The 25,257-nt window shown below is 34.7% G+C and overlaps 1 protein-coding gene across 6 annotated transcripts in view; it reads left to right on the top strand.

Annotated features, from left to right (window-relative positions):
- PAN3 (poly(A) specific ribonuclease subunit PAN3) overlaps positions 1–25,257 on the top strand; it is a 146,222-nt gene that overhangs the window by 106,213 nt on the left and 14,752 nt on the right. For 3 of the 6 annotated variants that reach the window (XM_090273760.1, XM_090273758.1, XM_090273761.1), the window contains 10 exons: positions 1,140–1,387; positions 2,488–2,544; positions 3,756–3,860; positions 4,688–4,745; positions 12,043–12,204; positions 12,441–12,557; positions 12,646–12,747; positions 18,711–18,876; positions 19,970–20,060; positions 24,952–25,091. In XM_090273760.1, the coding sequence (XP_090129886.1) occupies positions 1,140–1,387; positions 2,488–2,544; positions 3,756–3,860; positions 4,688–4,745; positions 12,043–12,204; positions 12,441–12,557; positions 12,646–12,747; positions 18,711–18,876; positions 19,970–20,060; positions 24,952–25,091 (1,246 nt within the window). The remainder of the gene's footprint in view (positions 1–1,139; positions 1,388–2,487; positions 2,545–3,755; positions 3,861–4,687; positions 4,746–12,042; positions 12,205–12,440; positions 12,558–12,645; positions 12,748–18,710; positions 18,877–19,969; positions 20,061–24,951; positions 25,092–25,257) is intronic. The other 3 variants (XM_090273759.1, XM_090273757.1, XM_090273755.1) reach the window with 2 other exon arrangements.

Genomic DNA, 25,257 nt, shown 5'->3' with positions numbered 1-25,257 from the left:
TCTTATTTCTGTGACCAGAGGCCTTTTGGTAACTTTTTTTTTTTTTTTAATTGTGAGATGCATATTACTTCAAAGGTGAAAGATCTTAGTCATTTCCCTAGTAATCAGAAAAGATTTCCTGGGTAAGCTGATTTTTTCAGAAAGTGTAACTGTAGCTCTAGAAATCTTTTTAATCTCTGCTCAGAACTGATCACTTCCATTAAGCCTTGAATTAACTCTTCCTGATTTTAATTAACTTGCTTCCATCTGTATTTATGCATGTAGTTTGCAGTATATTAATTTATATTTGAGTGTTTTTGTAAGTCATTTTATGTCTTTTACACGGGACTTGGTCTTGTTTTCTCAGCTAGCTTGGAATCTTCCTGAAGGGTAAAGACAATTGTCCTTTTCCCTTTCTTCACAGCAGATTCATTCATAATAGATGCTCTGCATATGATAGTTTCTCACTAGTTGAGTTTAGGTAAAATGTTCCCTAGAACATAGTGAATCATTTGGTATCATTTAAAAAAGTATGCATCAGCAGAAAATTTTGATTCTAGTGTATGCCTACTTAGAATTAAAAACAAAAGGCATCAAAACAATATATGTACTGCTTGATTTAAAAAATACGGTGTTTAAGCTGCCATGTATTTCAACTAAGACTTAAGTTTTTTGCTTTTTCAAACCATTCTGTTAATTGTATTTAGCCAAAAGAAGTCTAGTAAGTCTTATTGAATAACTTCATTCTTTAAAAATACTGTTATATTTAGGGGGGCTGTGGTATTTCTATTGTTAATAGCAGTAAAATTTTATAACGTGTCCCAGTTTGTTACTTCTCACTTTTTCATTAAATTAATTTATTATATTATTGGCAAGTCTTACTATTGAAGTTCCTCATGTAAACCTTGATGTGGAGGAGACTATTGTTGCAATAAATTTTCTGGTTTACTTGAAAATGGCTATATTTGAAAATAAACTTTACATTTGCTTTAATCAGAGCTTTCGCTAATCAAAATAAAACTACATCTTTACCTTTGCACTTAATGAATTTGTTAAAGACGAGGTTTCTTCCAAATTAATGTTTGCATTTTACTTTCCAGTTTTTTTCCCCTCTAAAACCAATTTTTTCTCCCTAAGAAATGTTTTTATGTCTTCTTCAGGAATGTCATTGTCTGCTGGGTCTTCCCCTCTTCATTCCCCCAAGATCACTCCACATACTTCTCCTGCTCCCAGAAGAAGAAGTCACACTCCAAATCCAGCAAATTACATGGTGCCTTCTAGTGCCTCTACACCTGTTACTAATCCTGTTTCTCAGACTCCATCCTCTGGTCAGGTGATTCAGAAGGAAACTGTTGGTGGGACAACATACTTCTATACAGACACAACTCCAGCCCCTTTGACTGGAATGGTATGTCTCTGCATTAAAGGGAAGTGATAGTACCCTTATAATAGTTTCTGCTAATTGATGAGATTCACAAGCTGCCCCCCCTGCATCTTTTTATTTTGATATAAAGAAGTATTTAATTTTCTAACCTGGATGGTAATCCTAATCTCTTATCTTTTCAAAGTAATCTGTTTTTTCATTAACAAGAACTCTAGTTTTGAACAAATCTGGTTTTAATCCGAAATTAGATTATATTCAAGCTCTAGTTTAGTACTTTATGACATGTTTTGCTTATGGGGTTACCTAGTACTTGTGCTAGCTGGAGTTGATGTTTGATGACAATTGTTTATAGGTAGTTTTACTTCTAGTAAGAAGTTAGAGAAAGGAGATGTTTTTCATTTATTTTTTTAAATCAGTACTTACTGAAAGCAAAATTGATGATGATGCCTTAGGAGGGGCAGCGATTTAATAACTATATATCTGGATAATGGAGTACAGTGAAAAGAAGCCTTCAGTATGGGAGCCCTGATTATGGATGAGGAAAGAGCTTCCAAAGCACTAACAGGAGAAGGGGTGGGGGGGAGAGAAGCATCACAGTGTTCCATAAATTGTACTACTTTAAATTCATTGCTTTTGCTTCTGTTCAAAAATTACTTTTTAACTATAGAAAATTAAGTAGCAGATGAAGAGTTCATGAGCAAAAGAGTGAAATTCCATTAACATAAGAAAGCTGATCTAAACCGTAGACATTTGACATGTTCATAGTTGAGAGGCTTAGATGAAAAGTATCGTTGGATTTTAGTAAGCAGGCAGATTTTGATCTCACAAGTTAAATCACTGGTTTATGTTGATTAAGTTTAATATTTTACTAAAAGGCAATTTGAGTAGCAAGACAACAGATTTTTTAATTTATTTTTAAGAGTCCTAGTTATACCATTGTTTTGTGACTCTTGAATCTTAGTACCGCTGAGATTGTTTCCCCAGTTGTACTTGGGGATAATGATATCTAACCATCTTATGAGAACTGTGAAAACATTTATAGAAGTACTTGTAAATCATGTAAAATGCTTTTTAAGAAATAATGAAATAGCTAATAGTTTTTCATTTTGTTTGTTTTTGGTCAGAGATCTTTCAAAAATTATCACAGAACAGCTTGCCGAACAGAAGGTCAAATAATTGAGGTAGAGTAGAGACTTTCCTTGGTTCTTTCAAGTAAGAATGCCGTCAATGTTTTACCTTTTTGGGGGTTTACTATATTTTATAATTATTTGTATTTTTATTTTATTTTATAATATTTGTAGAAAGAAGAGACTTAATTTATAAAGAGGTTCTTTTGTCACAAAACTGTCTCAGCTGTTTTTGTAGATTAATATGGTACATTTTTATGTTTTTACCTTTCAAACCACTCTTAAAAATATGCTCATGGTAAACTGGATGTAGTTAAGCCAAACTATGCTTTCTGATGTAAGGAAACCAAGGCAAGAAAAATGGCATTATTCTCCCTGCGGTTATAGGTTAAAGGAAACCTTACAAGTATTGCAAAATCAGTACCTGGTTGAGATACAGAACATAATTATTATCTGAGAGGAACAGACATTGGCTGAATTAATTTTTAAAAGAGAAAAATTTGTTTCAGCTTTTAAAATGAATAAAGCAAAAGATATTTTAGAGTTTACTTTGATTTTGTATGATGGACCAGTGAAGGGAAAGAGAGGCAGAAAAAAAGAGAAGAAAGCAGGTGGTAGGGAGAGTCCAATTGGAAGAATGAAAGACAGGAAGCTGGAAGCATATTTAGTAACTTTGTTGTAGTTTGCTTAGAACATAAATACATTATTGCACCCTTCTGTTCAGTTAACCTATTGACTCAGAGTAAATCGGTCCTCTTTACTGTTGAAGTTTGAAGTGTTTTACAAGTACAATATTTAGGTAACATTTTTTGTTTAGGTTGGCTGCAAAAAACCCACAAGGGGGCAGTTCTTTGGACAGCCAGGGCAGTGTTACTTCATTATCTGAGTGTGCTTCAGCACCTTTAATATCTGCCGCCTTTCTTTCTCTCTTCCAATTGCTTTTAAAAATACTTATAAAATGTTTTATCCAAAGAGCTACATTTGCCTCTCATTGGAGCTTATAATTTACTGTATATGAAGAAATGTTTCCTTTCTCATTAGATTTTTTGAATTGATTGTTAAATATACGGTTACTTTTAAAATGAATTCAGAAAGTATACTGATAACAGTTTTTCTATGAGGTGTTTAATTCACATTATCATTTAAAGATTTAGAATTATCAATTTATCACTTGTCATTTAAAGATGAAAACTATCAGAACAATGATAAAGTTTATCAATTGAGAAAAATTGATTATTACATTTTCTCCCTCCCTAACTTTTTAGGTATTTCCAAACTATCATATTTATCCTCCAACTGCACCTCATGTTGCTTATATGCAACCAAAAGCAAATGCACCTTCCTTCTTCATGGCCGATGAGCTCCGACAGGTACACATTCAGAATTCCTTGTAGGGATGCTTAATGTCTATTGTGCTTTAGTAAAGGACTGGAGGAGCAACACGGCTCTTTTCAAGTCTCATTATTTAATCAAATATGCTGTACTAAAACAATTTAGAATTTATGAGTTCTAAGCGACATTTAAGGAAAGCTGTTTTTCAAGAAAATGGCAGGTAATTATGTGTTTGTATGTAAAACATAGAATAGCTATTTAAATGGGCCATCTTTCTGCACATCATATCCTGTGCATTGAAAGGCCTCTTCAAAGTATATAAATAAATTATTTAAATGGTTTCTAACCTTCAGACAACTTTTTGCTAATATCCACAGGTTCAAAATAGGTAGGTTGGCCCAGAAAGAAACCTCATTGTAAGAGAGCACAATAGTTTCTATTAAGTGGGTTTTATAAAATAATTTTTTGTTACGACAACTAGGTATTATTTGATATATTGATTTTCATTTTACACTTATATTCTCAGAAATAATTTTGTTTCACAGAAGTACCTTGTACCTGTATAATGTTCATAGAATGAATTATTGACGAGCTTAGTGTAGACCTTGAGTTTCAGCCAGAGTTAATTATATGCTTTAGGTTATAGCACAGTTCCTGGAACCCAACCTTAATTAGGGGCAAATATATCTAGGACTAGAATTTTGGCATTATACCATTATTAGAAATGTTATTTCATGATATCAACATAAAAAGTACATATACCAAAACATTTAATACTTATGTTACTTAGTTACAATAGAAAATCCAGATTTTAGAACTTGTGTTTAGATGTAAATATGCTTTTTTTTTTTTTCTCCTCCCTTAGGAGCTCATTAACAGACATTTAATAACAATGGCTCAAATTGACCAAGCAGATATGCCAGGTAAAATTCAAGTTGATTCATTCCTCCTTTTAAAGGATATTATAATTCTTAGCCCAGACGGCTTAGTTGGTTGGGTGTCATTCCACAAAGTAAAAGGTTGTGGATTTGATTCCTGGTCAGGGTACATGCCCAGGTTACAGGTTTGGTCCCAGGTCAGGGTGCTTATGAGAGGCGACTCATTGGTGTTTCTCTCTCACATCAGTGTTTCTCTCCCTCTCTTTCTTCCTCCCTCCCCTCTCTCTAAAAATAAATAAATAAACTTTAAAGGATATTATAATTTTTATGTAGTCCTACACGTTTTTATATCTTAAACTAGCTAATTACTATTTTATGAACATATTTATTTCAAATCTACTTAAGAATTACAGGATGCCACGGATTATCTAGTTTATTTAAGTTAATTTTACACAAAACAGTATTCTAGTTCATCAAAAAATTAGATAGTTTTATAATTTGTGGTGATTTCCCTCACTATGCACTAGAATATTACTGTCTTCTGAAAGTTGATGAAGTATAAGTTTTTAAGCAGAGGGGAAAGGTGATTTTTATTATTATTTTTGAGACTATAGTGTGCCAGACAGTGTAATGATTAAATGCTTTATGACTTTCTTTCTTACAAATGTCCTGTGACATAGATCCTAATATTATCATCTCTATTTTATATATGAGGAAAACTGAAGTTGACAGGCAGGTTAAGTAACTTACCTTTAAGACCAGCAGCTAGTAAATTGGCTGGCTGAGTCAGTACCACAGTGTTTCTAAGAGAGCATTAAAATGTGTTTCCCTAGCTTATTCTGTATATAAATATGGTATTATATACAGATTAAATATGGTATAGTTTAACAAAACTATAAATGATAGAAATAAATTTGCCACAGCAATAATCTTAAAATACCTTGTTATCATGGATTCATCTTTGTCTACTGTGTGTCTTCTTGACTGCTAAAGAATTAAAAGGAGTGTGTCCGGCTGTTATGTCTTAAGACAGGTTTTTCCAGTTTAGATAGGCAGAGGACTTAGCTGTCATAAACTTTGAAAAGTTCAGTTTGGGGTTTTCCTCAATTACTTAGCTTTGCATTTGAGGCCCTAGTGACGGTAAAAGGAAAAAAAGAAAAATAAATAGGTTTATTTATTATTCTAGTCTTTATGACTCCAATCATGACATAATTTGAAATTATAACAGTTTAGAAAATAGCTGTAATATAAGATTGATACATTTAAGTTGTCTTTCTGTAGACCAGTAGCCAATAACCATTTGCAATGGTTTCAAACTATATGGTACCTAAGAGTAAATACAACAAAGGATATGTAGGTTCTCATTGGGAGAGGTTTATTAAGATGTATTAAATAAGATAAATAGAATGAAATACTTTATTCATAATGACTAAGATGTCAATTTTTCTGAACTGACCTATAGATTTAATATAATACCAGTTAAAGCATATGAACTTTTTTAACTCAAAATACTTCTGACATCTAATTTCTGTCCTAACAATTGTTAAGGGCTCAGTCACACAAGATTATGTGGGCATGGATGATTAAATCTTTGGCTATTGGTAATAACTCAATCTCAAGCCCCCTCTCTGCTCCCTGAATTTGTGGGTAGGGTAGATCTGAAAAGTTCCAAGCTTCTAATTGAGGTTAGTCTTTTTTAATATAGCGTAGTAGAGCTTTTCATAGTATATAGTTATATCATCAAAGAGAAAAGGGCCAAGATACTTTGAAGATTATGTTAGGAATCTGGGTATATTGTGGCAGGGGAGGCTTGGTTTGAGTCTGCAGTAAGTAACTAACCATGTGGTTATGGCACTGGATTAGATAAATTGGTTAGTGGAACCGACCGGAGAGAGCCCAGGCCCTTTCTGAGATAGAGGTGGCATAATAGTGGGGAAAGCAAGACATTGCAAAAATAGTTGTCTATGGTAAAAGAAAATTGAGTCATCTCAACCATATCCAAAAATCAACTCCAGATAGATTGAGAACTTAAATGCCTAAAACAAAACTGTAAAACTCTTACTATAAAATATAAATGAATAGATTTAACATTTCAGTAGGGAAAGAATTCCTCTACAGAAATCAAGTATTGTTGATTCAAAGTACTGATAAATTTCACTAAATTAAAATTTAAAACACTCCAGAGGTACCTATAGTAAAGAAAAATCTTGGAAAAAGATATTTATAAAACCAACAAAGAATATAAAAAATTAGTAAGAGCCTAAACAATCCAAAAAAAAAAAAAAAAAAAATGACCAAAGGATAGGAATAGGCACTTCAAGAAAATGGAAATTCATGTGACCGAGAAATATAATAAAAGATGTCAACCATCACTGATCAGGGAAATACAAATAAACTGCCATTTTAAAGTCTGATTGCATAAAGTGTGAAGATATGGATCTATAGGTTCTCCAGTACATTGCTGTTGGTATGTAAATTGGTGAACTTGTTACCTTTCAAAACTAAAGTTGAATATCTTATGTTTCCTATGATTCAGCTATTCTGGATATAGGTACACTCCTATACATTTTCAACTGGAAAATTTGTAATGTATCCATAACATTGCTTCTCGTAAAATCAAAAACCTTGATCAATCTAAATGCCCTTCTGGAAAGGGGATGAATTAACCCTTGATAGTGTCAGACAATGGAATATTATACAGCCATTAAAATGAAGAAAGTACTCCGACAAGCAACAAATACAGAAGAATCTTTGTAATGTAATATTGAGTAAAAAGGTGAATTGCAAGAGATTATATACAGCATGACAGCTTTTTATAAACTTAAGTGTATATGTGTACTTGTTTATAAAATACATGTGTATATCATATACATGCATAAACATGCACATAATCTTTTGAGTACATATAGGTATAATAAAACCATATAAAAGGGAAGAAAGAGAAAAAAGGAGGGCAAAGGTTGGTAGAGAGAATCATATAATTAATTAATTAATTTTTGATCCGCACCCAAGGATGTGTTTATTGACTTTAGAGAGAGAGGATGGGAGGGGGTGGGAGACAGACAGACATTGATGTAAGAGAGAAACATTGAGTAGTTGCCTCCCGTCTGCACCCCAACTGGGGATTTAGCCTGCAACGTAAGTATGTGCTCTGACTAGGAATTGAACCTGCAACCTTTTTGGTGTATGGGATGACGCTCCAGCCAACTGAGCCACCAGGCCAGGGCGAGAATCATTATGTCTCATTGCAAATTAAAATCAAGGTCTGTGCTTTTGTGTGCCAGGTTTTCAGGTGCTTACAATATTATTAAGACTAATTAAATAAAAGCAGGTCATGCATAGACATAAACAGCAATTTGAATGTCACAAACTAAAGATTATGGTTAATTAAGTTCTGTGCATTTAAATTTAAACAAAGTTTAAAAAGTGAGTTTTTCTGTCACTGCTCTTAATTCTGATCTTTTTCGTGTTTTCTGTTTACTATTAACCTTTTTCTCATGTTGACTTATTTATTAATCATTGGCCTTGCTGTCTTTTTTCTTCTCTTTTCCATTCCTACATCAACTCTGAAATAATAATTTCCTATAGATAGTGATTCTCAAACAATGGTTTTATCTATCATAGGTCATTTGGCAATGTCTGAAACATTTTTGGTTGTCACAACTGGCAGCAGGGCATGACTGGCTACTATTGTGTTTAGTCCAGAGATTGTGCTAAACACCCTGTAATGCACAGAACTGTACCTGACAACAAAGAATGATCTGGTCCAAAATGTCAGTATTGCTGAGGTTCAGCAACTCTGCTGTAAGTTTACCGTAGTGAATTTCACTATCTTAGATTCAACCTATCATCCTGTGTTCTTTGATGTCAAGGAGAGATGAGTAGAGGAAAGAAACTAAAGATTTGTTAATTGTTTGCTGGTGCCTTGGCTGGTGTGACTAGGTTGGTTAGAGCATCGTCCCATAACTGAAAGGTTGCAGGTTTGATTCCTGGTCAGGGCACATACCTGGGTTGCAACTTTGATCCCAGGTCCAGGCATATACAGGAGGCAACCAGTTGATGTTTTTGTATTTCCCTTCCTCTCTCTAAAAGCAATTAAAAAAATGTCCTCAGGTGAGGATTAGGAGAAAAAAATTTATTTGGTGGAACTGGGCTCAAGCCTAAAAATCGAAGGCAAACTAAAGGATGCAGCTTTGTCTTCAATCTTCCAAGTTTATTTTCTTTGATTTTTGAGACCTAATACGGATTTAGACAGCCGTATTCACTTTATTCATATTTTTGTGCATTTGTTAAATTGAGCTGGAAACAGAGAACAGAACTGCATTCACTTTTTAAGGTTAATATTAGACCACATATGATGATTTCAGGGTAGGCTGTGAAATGTAGTGCTAAAAGTTGACTTCTCAAAAAAAATGAAATTATACAGATCTAAAAACAAGCGCATATTAAAGATTTTCTTTAATTCATGAGGGAGCCAGTCATGTTATAAGAGGTATTATAAATCAAGAATAATGAAATGAGTGTGTTACACTGGCTTTTTCAAGGGAGAGGAGGGAAGTCATTTGAACCTCCACCAGATAGAACAGAATGCACATGTCTGTAAACAAGAATTATTTTGTAGTGCTATCAGTTATATACAGCTTACAGAGATGTAAAATACCTTCCATGGAATCTGAATCAGACACTGGAGAGAGGGGTATCCTTTAGATAATGCATAGTTTTCCACTGAAGCACAATTTTTTCCTCTGCACTGTTTGGATTTTGAGCATGACTTGGTTGAAAGTAGGCACAGGAATGAAAGAATTAAGAGCATAAGATTTTTAGTTGATGATGTCTCTCACACAATTGCTTTGTTAACACTGGTGCTATGAGTACCACTGCTTACTTAGCGTAGTAAATTTCCAGTCCTCAGTATAGCATTTAAATTCCCCTCAGATTTAATTCCAACATCTCTCTCTCAGCTTTTATCTCCACTCTACACCTCCTCTGTGGTACAGCCCCAGCCCCACCCCTGTTCCTCCACCACATGAGATTTCACCATCATGCATTGTTTGTTGTTTTTGTACACATTCATGCTTTGTTTGTTGTGTTTTTTTGTTTGTTTGTTTACTCCCTCACGGTAAAGCACTCTTTTCACTTGTTTTAGCTCATTAATTTGTAGTAAACATGCCCAATCAGCTGTAAGATCTTGCCTTATATCCTTGGGAATGGCTCCCTTCTCTGCATTTCCATGTGTAGTGGTTTTCAATGTATGCTTCCTTGATACCCCCCCACCCCCACATATAGTATCCTTTCATCATCACCTGGGGACTTGTTAAAATTATAAATTCTTGGGCCCAACTTTTGACCTACTGAATCAAAAACTCGGGGCATGGAGCCCAGCAAACTGTTTTCACAAGATTCTGAAGGGAGCTAAAATTTAAGAACCAGTGCCATGGTGAATTGCACTTTTTAAATAGCTGTTTTGCATTGCCATATATATATATTTAAGATTTTATTTATTATTTTTAGAGAGAGGGGGAAAGAGGGAGAGACACATCGATGTGAGAGAGAAACACCTATCAGTTGCCTCTCACACATGCCTCAAACGGGGGGACCAAACCTGCATCCCAGGCATGTTCATGTACTGTACTTTATATAAATCTCTAAGCCTCTTGTTAAGAATCCGTATTTCTTTAATATCGGTTCACTAATACATAGTAGGTACTTAATACATTTTTACTAATTTGAAATTAATTCCCTTATGAAATAGCTAGAAAAGAAAATTTATCATTTGTTTTTGGAAATTATACTGATCATTCAAATAAATAATAAATGGGCAAAAGTTAAAACCACATTCACTTGTGTGTATACTTCCCTTATACTGACTTTATTTCATTAGAACATGCCACTTGACCTTGGTTTGAAAGTTACATTGATGTTTTGCACTATGGCCAAAATGCCATGTAGGAGTTAAGAGCACAAGACCCCACAGTCACAGTCTTGGGTTTGTCTCCCTACTTCTTCTCTAGAGGATTAATCTTTGTTTTCCTTATTTATGAAATAGGGAGTTCTATCATAAATTTGTTTCTAGAACTAAGAGATAGAAAGTGTGAGTATTTGGCAAAGGCAGAGAAGGAAGGGTCCCCTTTTGAACCTGTCCTCTGGAGTTAGAGTTTTCTTAACAGGGTTTCACTGCATTTTTTAAGTTATCATAGGCAAAAAATTATTGTTTTTGTTTGTGAGTTTTTTATGAGATTTATTGCCATGTTTCAAAATAGTGTTAAACATGTTTATTGCGAAAAGTTTGGCAAATACAGAATAGTGTAAAAATTAGGAGAAAATCCTCCCACTCTGAGATTACCCTTGTTAAAATTTTGCTGTGTTCCTTACTAGATGATTTTCTAGATATATTCTGCATGTTTATTCACCTACTTTTCAATTGAGATATGGTGAGCATTCTTAAGTCATTCAAGACATTTCACCAATGGAAGCTGTCCAGTTGGAAAATATAGTGATTGTATTTGAAGCATTAAAGACTATTTGTCTATTTGGATTGTAACACTGACTCATGGTTTTTCTAGGTAATAGGGAGCGATAAAGAAGTGAAAATAAATTGCCTATACTTAGTAGAGAAACCAACCGCTGAGTTCATTTTCAGGTTCAACTTTCTAGTTTTTTTAAGAAACAACTCATTGGGATTTAAAATAAATAGTTTTTAATGCACAACAGTATCACAAGCAAATCCCAATGCATTATATATCCTTAAACATAATTTTCTTTTCTTTGAGGAAGATGCCAGGCATGGTAATAAAGTTGTTTTAGTTTTCTTTCTTTTACGTTTTGCTAGGGATTAAAACTATGCTATTCCACTGAATGGTTGGAGAGTTTTGATACAGATTGCTATATTTATACATATATATGCTGACATACTACATATTACATGTACACACTCTTCATTTTAATGTTATTTGTTTTGAATTTCTTTATGCTTTATAAGCAATGCATAGCTTAACATCATTGTCTAAATATATTTTGTACAAATAAATGTTTAAAGAAACTATGTCTTGATTTTTATTCAATATCAAAGTCAAAAATGTTTAATATTTCTAAGTGATAACAAGTTGTTTCTGATGTTTGTTGTCATTTTGAGTGTATGAAATCTGGTTCTGTGGCTATTTTATAATGCCTATTTTTATTAGTAATGAAACTAGTTTTATATAATTATTAAGAATATTGACACTGTTCTTAAACAGTATGTTTTGATACCAGTTATTTATAGTAGGTTTGATTTCTTCTTTATTCTGAGAAATTTATGAATGTCTGCAAATTAAGTCATCTGTCTTTTTATGAATTACTCTAGCAGTCCCTGCAGAAGTTGACAGCTACCATAGCCTATTCCCTCTAGAACCACTCCCACCACCCAATCGGATACAGAAATCAAGTAATTTTGGCTACATTACATCTTGCTACAAAGCTGTAAATAGCAAAGATGATCTGCCGTATTGTCTTCGGAGGATTCATGGTAAGGAAAATAAACTATCCTTTTTTAGAAGCATATTATTGAAGCTAAGATTATTCAGACATTCCTGAATATATTTACTTATTTAATATGTGAATTTAAAGGATAATAAATAGATTTATGACTTCATTTGACAATTAGTAACTCATAGTAATGTATAACATGATTTTTTCCTTCACATTTATGGTGGAATAAGGGGGAGATATTGACAGTTGAGTAGAAAAAATTTTCTCTTTTAGGTTTTCGTCTTGTTAACACAAAGTGCATGGTGTTGGTTGACATGTGGAAAAAAATTCAGCACTCAAATATTGTAACCTTGCGTGAGGTATTTACCACTAAAGCATTTGCAGAGCCTTGTGAGTAATTTCCAATTGCCTTTTTTTCTTGTGAGCCTCACTGTTTGAAGCCAGATCACAATAATAAATGTTTGTGTTTTATTTTAAGCTCTTGTGTTTGCATATGATTTCCATGCTGGAGGAGAAACTATGATGAGCAGACACTTTAATGACCCCAATGCTGATGCCTATTTCACAAAGAGAAAGTGGGGTAAGGAAAAGATACAAGCAAGCCGTATGTTGACAAATGTTTTTTGCTCTGTTCAAGAGTAGTTTATATTTTAAAATGCATGAACATTTATCCCTGTACTCATTCCTATTGCATTTTAAAAAGAAATAGGGTCAATCTGTAACAAGTTAGGAAATAATGTATTATGTGTATGGATTGAGATGAAGATAGGTTGTGAAAGACTCACGTAGTTACCTAAAATTTTAATAACAGAATAAGACTGGAGTTTTATTCTCTTAATAGTTTTCATTTTCTTTTAAACTAATGCTTTTCTGAGCAGAGATGATTTAGAAAATCCAGTAAATTGAAAAATAATCCCTGTAGTTTCATGCAAAACACAGCCATATATCTCTTGATATATTTCTTTCCAGCTTTGGTGTATTACTGTGGTTTATTTGTTTTCCTTTTGCTTTGTTATTTTATCTTATATTACATTTTCTATTTATTATAAGTATTTTACCCTTAATTTTTATATTTGCTGAGTATAATTTAATGACTCCCTCAGAATTCTATGTGACTTTATCATTTATGAAATTATTTCCCTAAACCAATGCTTTTGTTTAAAGGTAGGATTTCATGTTACTTAAGGAACTAGTCTTCAAAATAAGTTTTTAGGCAACTTAAACGGAATATCATCTTTTTGCTCATTTCTAATAATATTACAAAGAACCAAAATATTTTAATTATATTCTGAAAAATGTTTATTAAAGGATAAATCATTTCAGAGTGAAAGTAAATCCATTTTGAGATGTCTGTTAATTAATTTATATTTTTGGGGAAGGAAAAGTATGATTCATTTTCTTTGGGGGGGCAGGAAAGAAGCATTGTATTTACATGAGTTTTAATATTTAAAATTTTTCTTCTTATTTTTTACTCATTATGCTGTTACAGTTGTCCCAGCATTTTTCCCTTTGCCCCCGCCCCGCCCCCGCCTAGTACCCCCTTTCCCTCCAGTAGCCCCACCACCACCTTAGTTCATGTTCATGGGTTGTTCATGTAAGTTCTTTGGCTTCACCTTTTCCTATTCTTAACATCTTCCGTCTATTTTGTGCCTACCAGTTACGCTTCTTAGTCCCTGCATCATTTCCCATTTCTCCCTCTTCCCCCTCCTAGCTAATAACTCTCCAAATGATCCCTGTACATGAGATTCTGTTCCTGTTCTGGTTGTTTGCTTAGTGTTTGTTTTTATTTTTTGGATTCAGTTGTTGATAGTTGTGAGTTGTCACTTTAATGTTTATAGTTTTGATATTCTTTTCCTTAAATAAGTCCCTTTAACATTTCATGTAATAATGGCTTGGTGATGATGAACTCCTTTAGCTTTACTGTGTCTGGGAAGCACTTTTTCTGCCCTTCCATTCTAAATGATAGCTTTGCTGGATAGAGTAATCTTGGTTGTAGGTCATTGCTTTTCACCATTTTGAATACTTTTTGTCAGTCCCTTCTTGCCTGCAAAGTTTTTTTTGAGAAGTCATCTGATGGTCTTATGGGAACTCCTTTGTAGGCAACTCTGCTTTTCTCTTGCAGTTTTTAAGATTCTCTTTATCTTTCACCTTTGGCATTTTAATTATGATGTGTCTTGGTGTGGTCCTCTTTGGGTCCAACTTGTTAGGGAACTCTGCTTCCTGGACTTGTATGTCTGTTTCCTTCACCAAATTAGGGAAGTTTACTTTCATTCTTTTTTCAAATAAGTTATCAATTTCTTGCTCTTCCTCTTCTCCTGGCACCCCTATGATACAGATGTTGGCACGTTTAAAGTTGTCTCAGAGGTTCCTAATTCTCCTCATTTTTTCAATTCTTGTTTCTTCTTTCTGTTCCGGGTGAATGTTTGTTTCTTCCTTTTGTTCTAAATCTTTGATTTGAATCCCAACTTCTTTCCCATCACTGTCGGTTCCCTGTATATTTTTCTTTATTTCACTTTGTGTAACTTTCACTTATTCCTTTATTTTGTGGCCACACTCAATCATTTCTCTGAGTATCCTGATCACCAGTGTTTTGGACTGTGCATCTGATAGGTTGGCTTTCTGTATTTCATTTAGTTCTTTTTCTGGGGTTTTGTTCTGTTCTGTTCATTTGGGCAATATTTGTTTGCCTCCTCAATTTGGCAGCCTCCCTGTGTTTGTTTCTGTGTATATTATGTCGAGCTACTATGACTCCATGTCTTGATAGTATGACCTAATGTAGTAGGTATTCTGAAGGATCCAGTGTCACAGCCTCCCTTGACACCCAAGCTGGGTACTCAAGGTGCACCTGTTGTGTGGGCTGAGTACCCTCTTCTTGTAGTTGAGCCTTGGTTGCTGCTGGCAGATCAATGAGAGGGATTTACCTGGGCCAGTCAGATGCAAGGACTGGATGTGACCACTGACCACCAACCTCCTTCCTCTGTGGAGGATCAGCTGTGCAGGGGCAAGGTGGTGGTGCTCCACCATGGTCTGTATCTGTTCACTGGGTTGCTGGCCCTGGGGTTTCCTGGGTGGTACAGGCCAAGGTCAGCCTCCACCTGTGTTTGGCCTGGGGCCCCCCTGCCTGAGCTATAAAGCAATCTGACATGGCTGCTACTCGTGCTGGGCTTAGAGATTCCCAGGTGAAGCCAAGCTGTGAGTCTAAGCTGGCTGCTGGTAGTTCCTGGCTTTGAGCTCATTGAGGCCATCTGTTGCCTGTTCGATAGGATTTAGGAAGTTGTGAATCATTAGCCAAGAAAGCAGCTTGCGTGGGCCCCATAAGTCGGGTGGGGCCCTTAAGTCTCTTGGGATCTCCAAGGGGGGTTCAAACAGAGTTAGCCAGGTTGATAGAGTCTCAGATGTGGTACCAGGTTGCCCGGCTCTGTAGGGGGAGGATTTAGAAAAGAGACAATGGCCTTTGCTGGCCTTGATGCCAGACTCTTCACTTTCTTCCTGTATGCCACTGGTGCTTTTCAAGCTGCTACCCTGGTGCTGAAGCTCAGAGGGAGTGTCTCAGTAGATGAGTCTGTGTGTGGATTCTTTAAGAGGAACTGCTTAGGACTCCAGCAGTTTCTTCCACTGACCCAATCCCCGCTGGTTTTTGCAGCCAGAAGTTGTGGGGACTTATCTTCCTGGCACTGGAACCCTGGGCTGGGAGGCCTGGTGTGGGGCTGGGACTCCTGGCTCCTGAGATATCACTCCTGAATTTTTATTCACATGTGAGTGAGAGACCAGCCCATTCTGCATCTCTGCCCCTCCTACCAGTCTGGATGGTTTCTTGAATTCCATAGTTGTCAGACTTCTATTCAACTCAATTTCTGATGGTTCTGGCTGATGGTTGTTCTATATTTCAGTTGTAATTTTGATGTGGTTGTGCGAAGAGGTCAGCCACACCTCCCTACACTGCCATCTTGACTGAATCTCCAGGGTTTTCTTGAGTACATACTGAGAGAAACTAAGGAGGGAGAAAGATTTGAGTCACATGACAGTATTTTTTGGATTGTAACTTTTTAAAGGACTCTATGAATAAAAATATATTGCTTCTGTTTACTTGTAACTTTGCTTTCTGACAGTTACAAGAAGAAAGCTGTGGTTACATGACTGTTTCACATTAAAAATCTGGTCATATAGTGTTCATTTCTTTTCATTTTGTCCTGTCATCTGTAGACATATAATTTTAGGGGATGTGGTATAACTTTTTCTATAAACAAATGTAGCTGTAGTTGTTCAAGTTTTTTTTAGTAATACCACCTGTGAAAAGACTGTTGGCTATAATTTATAGCTGGGTTTCCCAATATCAGCCCTGTTGACATCTGGGGCTGGATGGTTATTTCTGTAGGGCATGTTCTGTGCATTGCAGGATATTCAACAGCTCCCTGGCCTCTACCCACTAGATTCTAGTAGCAAACCCCTACTCCATTTGTGGCACCAAGACTTTTCAGACATTGACAAACGTCCCTAAGGAAGGAAAAATTTACTCCTGTTGAGAACCACTGACTTATAGAACTCCTTTCCAGCTTTAAAAAAAAAAATTATTCTGTTTTTGGTGTTGACTGATTATTTGATATGTTTACGTTTTCACAGGAATCAGTCCTTTTTCTAAGACTTTAAAATATTGTTTGAATGGTAGTAACATCCCGAAACATACCATATAAACTTTAATTTAGAGAAACTTCTGTTACAAGGCAATCTTTGTTTTCCCAATGTGAATATTGAAAAAAAAATAAAGGTCAATATTTGTTTAAATTCATAGAGACATAGATGGATATCTAATGTTTTCTTAAACTATTTAATTTATTAACTTAGCACACAAAAAATTGCATATTGTAAGAAATATGCTAATTTAGAAAATTGGTATATTAGTAATACCATACCTTATAGGAGTTGTGATAAGAGGTTTAAAGTGAGAAAATGTGGTAAAGTAACTAAACAATCTGGCATACAGTAAGCACTTTTTTAAAATCAATATTCCTTTTCCTTATTACCTCATTTATTAAATAGTTTTATTTAAGTTCTTTATAGTTGTCTTTAATGTTGTCTTGGCATTTATCACTGGAACCACGTTTTGAGTCATATAACACTGGTTTTTCAGATTTTATTATCTTTAGTTCTGTCTAAATTCAGGGATAGCATTTTTGTAATTTTGTATTTGCTTTTTTTCCTGGAAATTTTATCCCAAGCCTTAAGTACCTGTTTGCTATTTATTATCTCCACAATTAATCATTTAACTTGTTGTTTTCAGACCTGATACACAAAAGGTTTGTTTACAACCATCTGTACAGTTGAATTTCTAGGGTTATATTCCCTGAAACACAGCAGTCCCCCTTTATCCACAGAGAATATGTTCCAAGACCCCTGTGGATGCCTAAAACTGGGAATAGTAGTACTGATAAAGTTAAATTTATAGATTAGGCACAGTAAGAGATTAACAACAGTAACCAATAATAAAATAGAACAATTATATAATAATATACTGTAATAAAAGTTACATGAGTATGACCTCTCTCTCAAAATATATAATTAAACGTAACCCTCTTGATGATGTGAGATGATGAAATGAAGAGGTTAATGACATAGGTAGGCATAGTGACGTAGTGTTAGGCTACTATTGACCTTCTTGATGGTATATCAGAAGGAGAACCCCCTGCTTCCATAGATCCTGGATCGTTGTGCCATGACACCATCAATGGCTGGATGTCAGGAGCATTTAATGTTGATGGTTGGCGAAATTTAATATTTTCCGACTGAAGTCGGTATCTGGTAACTGAAACCATGGAAAACAAAACAGTGGATAAGGGGAGACTACTGTAATTACAAAATCTGGGTTAAATATATATGGCGCCATTTTACTGGTTTAAGGATTAACAGTAATTCAGAAAATTGTATCAGGAAGCATTTATAAGAATCGATAGAATAGAAATGATTACTTTTCATGGTATTTTATCTTTATACCTAAGTGACATTCAGTGTTTTACCTTCATGTTTTTGTGAATTGGAAGTCATCATATCTGCCTGACCTGGCTATAACAGAGGAGGCCGAGCAGTACAAGGAGAACGAGAAACATTCAGTGTAAATGATGGTGGAGACTTTGATTTCCCTCAAGCCATAGAATGAACAGGTCTTGCATGGACAACAATATGGGATTATCCACACTTTAAGTAAAATAACATTCTCTACAGATCCTGTTTGTTAATCAGAATTTACATTTATTTGGTTCACAATTAAATAGGAATTCTTTAAATAATTTTTATTTAGTCAATAATTACAGTGGTTGCAGAAAAGAACAGTTCAGTGAGAGCTCTGCTGCTGCTAACAATATAAAGGTATAATCTCAAAATGGGAGATTTTGGGTTTGTCCCTTAAATTCTTACTTATAGACTAAACTTAAATTTTACCTATATACACATGTATAAATTGACAAATTATTTCATGAACATAAATTTCTGGTTTAATATTTTAGTTGATTACTTAAATTAAGATATTTATTATTATTATTTGCTTTATAGGTCAACACGATGGGCCGTTGCCCAGGCAGCATGCTGGATTATTGCCGGAATCTCTTATTTGGGCATATATTGTCCAGTTGAGTTCTGCCTTGCGTACCATTCATACAGCAGGTTTGGCATGTCGAGTTATGGACCCAACAAAGATTCTGATAACTGGCAAAACTAGGTACTAACATTTGGAGTTTTGTTCTTTATTGAACATTTATCCTATGACAGCTTTTAAACAAAGCCTGATGATTTGGTTTAATTTTACCTTTTCATATATTCCATCCAGAAGAACTGCTGTGACTTTGAGTTCATTTGTAAGTTTTTTAAAAACGTTGAATTCTTAATAAAAATGCCGTTATTAACTAAGAATCTTGTAAGGGTTTGGAGGTATGTATGGTTAGGGGAGGGGAAAATATAGAAGTATCAGTACAAATTTTCTGTGTACAACTGTGGTTCTCAAAATTTAGCATGAATCAGAATTATCTAGGGGGAGCTTATTTAGCACAGATTGTTGGGCCCCAACCCTAGAGTTCTCATTTAGTAAATCGGGAGCGGAGCCTGAAAGTTTTCATTTCCAACAAGTTCCTAGGTGTCATATTGCTGCTGATTGGATCCCATGCTTTGAGAACCACTGAGAGAGTTCAATACAGATCCTGACTTCAGCAGAGTTTTGTTTGAGTTGTAATTTTGAGCATTGTCTTAGGTAGCATGGCATGAAGAGCTCAGGATGTAGTATTGTACCAGGTGACCTGGGTTCATATCCTGGCTCTGTTTACTGACTTTATGACCCTGATCAAATTGCTTAACTTACATCTATTCAATAACCTTATGAGACAAGTATTATTCTCTCCATTTTCCACATTTATAAGACACCTGTCTCAAGATTATTGAGAGGATTGAATGAATGAATTAAATGTAAAATGCTTCCAATGTTGACTAGTACATCCTCAGCAAGTGTTAGGAAGATAATTAGTTCTCTTTACATAAATGAAGCAGCTTGGTACAGTGGAAAGACCACTGGGCTGGTAGAGATGTGAGTTATTGTCCTGGGTGTATTAGTTGCTGACTTTTATAATGGTAGGTCTATCACTTGAATATTTCTCACCTCTAAAGTGGTGATTGGTAGAGGCTATATGGGGGTAGGACAGGAAGGTAGAGTAGATAATGTTCTGAGATCCTTCCACATATTACAGGAAATGTTAAAATTCCCCTAGTATATAATTTTTTAAATCTCATTTTAATTATTTTTTAAAATTCTCTGATCTTTAAAGGTTGCGAGTAAATTGTGTTGGAGTATTCGATGTTTTAACATTTGATAACAGTCAGAATAATAATCCATTGGCATTAATGGCTCAATATCAGGTGAGTAAGAATTAACATGAATACTTAATAACTTAAAGCTTGGTCTTCTTTTAAGACAAATTTTGTTTATTTTAAAGTATTTCAGGGTTTTAAGCATAGAGTACAGTTTATTCTGGGTGGTCTTTATGCAAACTTTGAACAGGTATTTCTTAATCCTTGTGATGCATTTAGTGTGGAGCCCTAATAAATTGGAGTATACAGAATTAATGACAGTGTCGGGGACTCTGGCTGTTCAAATGAAAGTGTGTTTATGTGATTAGGAAATTTGTCCTTGGCAGAGATTAAAACAGATTAATTGGTCAGCTGAAAGAATTAAATGAGATATTACTTACAGAACAATTGTCCCACTACTGATCTGAAAATTTTAGAAATATTTTCAGAGGATTAGTGTTGTATTGCTGGTTTTCAGTAATTTCTTTTTTCTTAATCAAAGCCCAGTGCTCTTTGTACATTATCAGAATTTGATGGCAGTCTGATTTCATGATAATAGTGTGGATTTAGGTCTTATTATGTTCTTAGCTATTATTTCTTATTTCTTGAATATTCCAAGATACGGAATAAGAACCTATGTCTACAAGGAGTTTTAAGTGGAGCCGCTTTTGCCTTGATTACTCTGCAAGTGACGTGGCTGGTTAAAGTATGTTCCAGATCATTCAGTTTGTATTACAGTACATATTTTGGAGGCTATGCAACTGTCATTTTAAGTCAGTGTTCTCTTTGTATAAGAAATTTTTTGTGTTTCTGAACATTTATTAACAGAGGTTTGATATAAAGCAGAATCTCCTCTGCTTGTTAAATGGAAAAACAAAGAATACCTTATCACCCCATTGCCTTTCTCCTTTCAACTTCTTTTGTTTAAATCTGGAAAAAAGGTTTTTAGTTCACTTTATTGTAAGATAAAATTTCAGAACAAAAAGGAAAGAACAGACAGAGAGGTAGAGTCTAAGTAGTGTTTAGTATTGAAATTCACGCATAAACTTATTTTACCACAAGCAGTGCAGTCCTGAAGATTTAGAGCCATTCATCACATTCAGTCAGTTGTATCCAAACTTTTCTCATCTTCTTCCACCCTGCTTGTGCCCACCTAACCTCCACAGCAGCCAGGCTGTCCTGGTTGGTAGCATCACCTAGTGGCCACTACATGGAAGACTGTGGCTACTTCTCCGCTAGTGGCAGCAGCTTCCTTCTGCCAAAGGAGATTTGCTCTCTCTCTCTCTCTCTCTCTCTCTTTCTTTCTTTTATCTAGGGTGGTTGTTTATTACCTACTCTCCTTATTTTGTCTTGTATTTATTGACTAACTGATTGGTTCAGAAAAATTTTCTTAATAATCACTGTGCTTCTAAAAGTGACTGGTTATTGACTGTTAAAACTAGTAGCAATTTTCATATATGTAGGAAAATACCATTAAATTTTTGAAGAGAAATTAGACATTTAAAACTAGTGCCATAAACCTCTTTTGCAAGTATCTGGAAACCCCATGTCTGCATTAAAAAACAACCTTACTTATCCTTATTCTTCTTTATTCTGAATAGAATTCCCTTTTATTTTAATTACTAATCTAAAATAAGACTAGTTTGTTTTTTTCCCCCAGTAACTGTCACAACAGTATTATTTAACATTTTTTTTCTTTGCAAATGTACATTATTTCAGTTATAGGTGTCAGGTTAACCTTGAAAAACAATTTTTCGTAAGAAAAAGTAATCCCAAAGTTCCAAACAACAACTTTTATGTAAGCATTTGGGTCAACTCATTGGGTAAGTTAGCAATTGCCATCATTCATAAACTCAGGCTACTTTCAACCTGTTGTCATTCCCCTTTATTTTTCAGCAGTAAAGGATTTATCAGGTTTTCTTTTCTTTATTTTTTGGGGGGGGTGGGTAATGTGTGTGTGGAAGATGCTTTATATAGCTTATGGTAAAGTAAAGGAGAGAATTAAAGATAGTTCCAAACAGGGGATTATGATTTTATAGAGAAGAGGGCACATGAGAAAGGAGTATGTTGTTTCTTGTAGTCTATTTTTCCTAGTCTGATTCAGACACGTGAATAGAGACTGACATAAGGAGAGCCATAGATAGAATCAGAAAAATCAAGAAGTCAAGAATCAGAAAGAAACTGAAAATGAGTTGGGGAGAAAACCCCCAGAATTCAACAAATGGGGGGTGGGGATCAGATGGAGGTAAGAAGCAAAATAACAACTGGAAAATTATTGGGTTAGCCAAAAAGTCTTATTACTTTTTCCCCATAAAATAGAAGTACATTTTTCATTTTCACCAATAACTTTATTGATTTGGATATTTTGAGTATATCGGCTATCTCCTGCTATTGGCTTCTAGTGGGTTGAGGCCAGGGGCGCTGCTAAACACTTCCAATGTGTAAGACAGCCCCACAACGAAGGATTATTTGCCCAAAATGTCAGTAGTACCAAGAAACTTCTCAAACCACTTTTGACACGTTCAGTCAGTCACAGCACCTTCTACATATACTGCACGCATCATTTTTTTTGCATTTCAGTTGTATTTTTACCTTTCTTGAAATAATAAAGCATAATATGCCAGAAATGTTGCATATCTTCTTCCATCTTCAGTAATAAAATGATTGCACAAAATTTTTGATACTTTTTTTTTAATGCACACTGATATGACAGCTGTCACAATACAATCTTAAGAAAATTGTTTCGGATGAACTTAAAGACAAATAAGCACTACTAGAGTCATTGTACAGAAAAAACATAGTGGACTTTTTGGCCAACCCAATATTTACCTGGGAAATAAGGAACGGAGAGTAATTGAGTTCTATCATGTTAGACACTCTTACTTCAGTAGGCCTTGGTTAACTTCTTTTATTGAAAAAAATAAAAGTTCTAATTTAATCTGAATTAAGTGACATGTATATTTTATTTCTGAAGTGAGTACTCCCACCTTGAGTCAGCTTTAGAAAGGTGATAGGAAGTACTTTAGTAAGATGATCCTGTTCTTTAAATCCACCAGTTCCTTTAGTTTTTTTGGTCTTTTGTTCTCCTATCTTATGATAGGGACTAATGGGATGTTCTAAGTGGGAAGTTTACTAATCTTATCAATTCAGGATGGGGCTAACCTGAAAATTCTACTGTTTTAAGGGTGGGGAGGCTCTGTATTGGTACATGCTGCTCACATACTTGATAAATAATAACCTTCAGTTTCTTTTGCTGACGACACTGAATTGCAACTTAAGAGAAATTTTTAGTAGGTGTTTACGTGCACTGATTTACGATTTTGTTAATGTAACTTGGGATGGTTACTTGATCTTGAGAATGACTGAGGGGAGTCCTTGAGTTCATTCACTGCAGTGCCCTCCAGAGAAAGAAACTATGGCAGCAGTGACCTTTGCCATGCCACCTTCCCTTCTGCCTCTGGCTCCTCTCTGTTCCTGTAATGAAGTTTTAAACAGCTTCTCTGACATGAATCCTTGGCATCTCTTGTCCTTATAGATTCACAAGTAGCTTGTTTTTCTAATCAGTTTTTCCACTGATTATGGGATCTTATGTTCATAGTGTCAAATTCACAAATGCTAGTTTGGGATAAATTTTTAAATTTGAACTTTTTCATGTTATTTTAGTGATGGACTTTGACTTTTCTCTTATACTTTATTATTTGGGTAGAATGTTGTTAATGGTAGCCATATAGTGCTAAAGTTTCTTTAGTGATTGCCTTGAAATAATTCCCTGGTATCGCAAATATACCATTATAAACATTCCACAAAACCAGTCGGTTTCAACACTGGCTGCATATCAGAATCTCTTGTGGAAGCTTTGAAAACTACCAATACCTAGATCTTATCCCAGACTAATAATACCAGAACTAAGATGAGGAGATGGCCACTGGGTGAGTTTTTGTGTTTAAGTTCCTCATGATTTTAATGTGTACCTAGGGTTGAAAACTCCTTATACTAAACCAATATTTAGGAACTGAACATGTCATGTATCCAGTAATTCAGATGAGATCTCAGATTTTGAAGATTTTGAAGATTTAAAGACGTTTTTGGTAGAAATTTCTTCAAATGATTTCATTTAACTCAGCTGCTCCATTCTCCCAGATACATGCTAAACAGGGCCATGTGGGGTCACTATTTTGTTTCCTGGAGTTACACTGTGTAATAGGTAACGGAAAGCTCACCTCAATTCAACACACTGTCTTTTGAAAATCCTTTTAGAAGGAAGGCCTCAGGCTGGTAAATCTTAAAAAAAAAAAAAGATAGGAAACCAAGTGGTTACAGAGCTCAAAAATCTGTTACAGTGAGAGTAAAATTGTCTATTTAGAACATCAACAAATGGGATGTCATTGGGTTGGCATCATTTTTGATGTTCTAGAGAACATACTTGAATCAGGTATTGACTGATGTATTTGGAATAATGGAATAACTTTTCTCCAAATAAATCTTCAAATACCCGCTATATTTTAGGCATCATGGAAAACGAAAAGTGCTTATTATAAATTGTAATTGTCATAATAAAGCAAGTGTATAGTGAGCAGCCTTAAATTTCTTGTTATAGTAAAAGTATTAAAGCTCTATTTAAATAATAATTTTTTTTTTTAAATTTTAAGGCAGCTGTTCTGTAGTTGTCATGTGAAGTTTCTTATAGTCCTAGAACTACCTTCATCAGAATTACCTGGGTGCTTTAAAAATGTTGGGCCTGTTTCCAGATTTACTGAGTGATAATCTCTGGTTAAGAGGCACAGAAATTCTTTTGATAAGCTTCCAGCTGATGTTGATGAGCACCAATATTTGAGACCCCTGTGCTGAGCTCTGCAGCTTTTTTGTACAAGTGCTTTTTCCATGCAGGCAATAGTGTCAGTGTATTAAATTTGTACCTATAAAATAAAAATTAAAAGTTATATTTATTCTTTCATGTCAGCAAGCAGATCTGATATCATTAGGAAAAGTTGTGTTGGCTTTGGCTTGCAACTCTTTGGCAGGAATTCAGCGAGAGAATTTACAGAAAGCCATGGAACTGGTGACAATCAACTACTCCTCTGACCTGAAGAATCTGATTTTGTAAGTTTTCATATATGATTAAGCGTGTATCATAATCATATAAGACAGCTTTTTTGTAAGGACCTTTTAACAGTAATTGTATTTATTTTAGTTTCCACTATTTAAAATCAGGCAAAACACAATTAAGCACTTGTAATTTATTTTTGTTGCAAAGTATATATTTCTT

Source organism: Furipterus horrens, unplaced genomic scaffold, assembly GCF_987537825.1.
Source record: "Furipterus horrens unplaced genomic scaffold, mFurHor1.1.pri manual_scaffold_4, whole genome shotgun sequence".
NCBI lineage: Eukaryota > Metazoa > Chordata > Mammalia > Chiroptera > Furipteridae > Furipterus > Furipterus horrens.
Note: the sequence above shows the minus strand (reverse complement) of the source record. Positions and strands in the feature narration are given on the sequence as shown.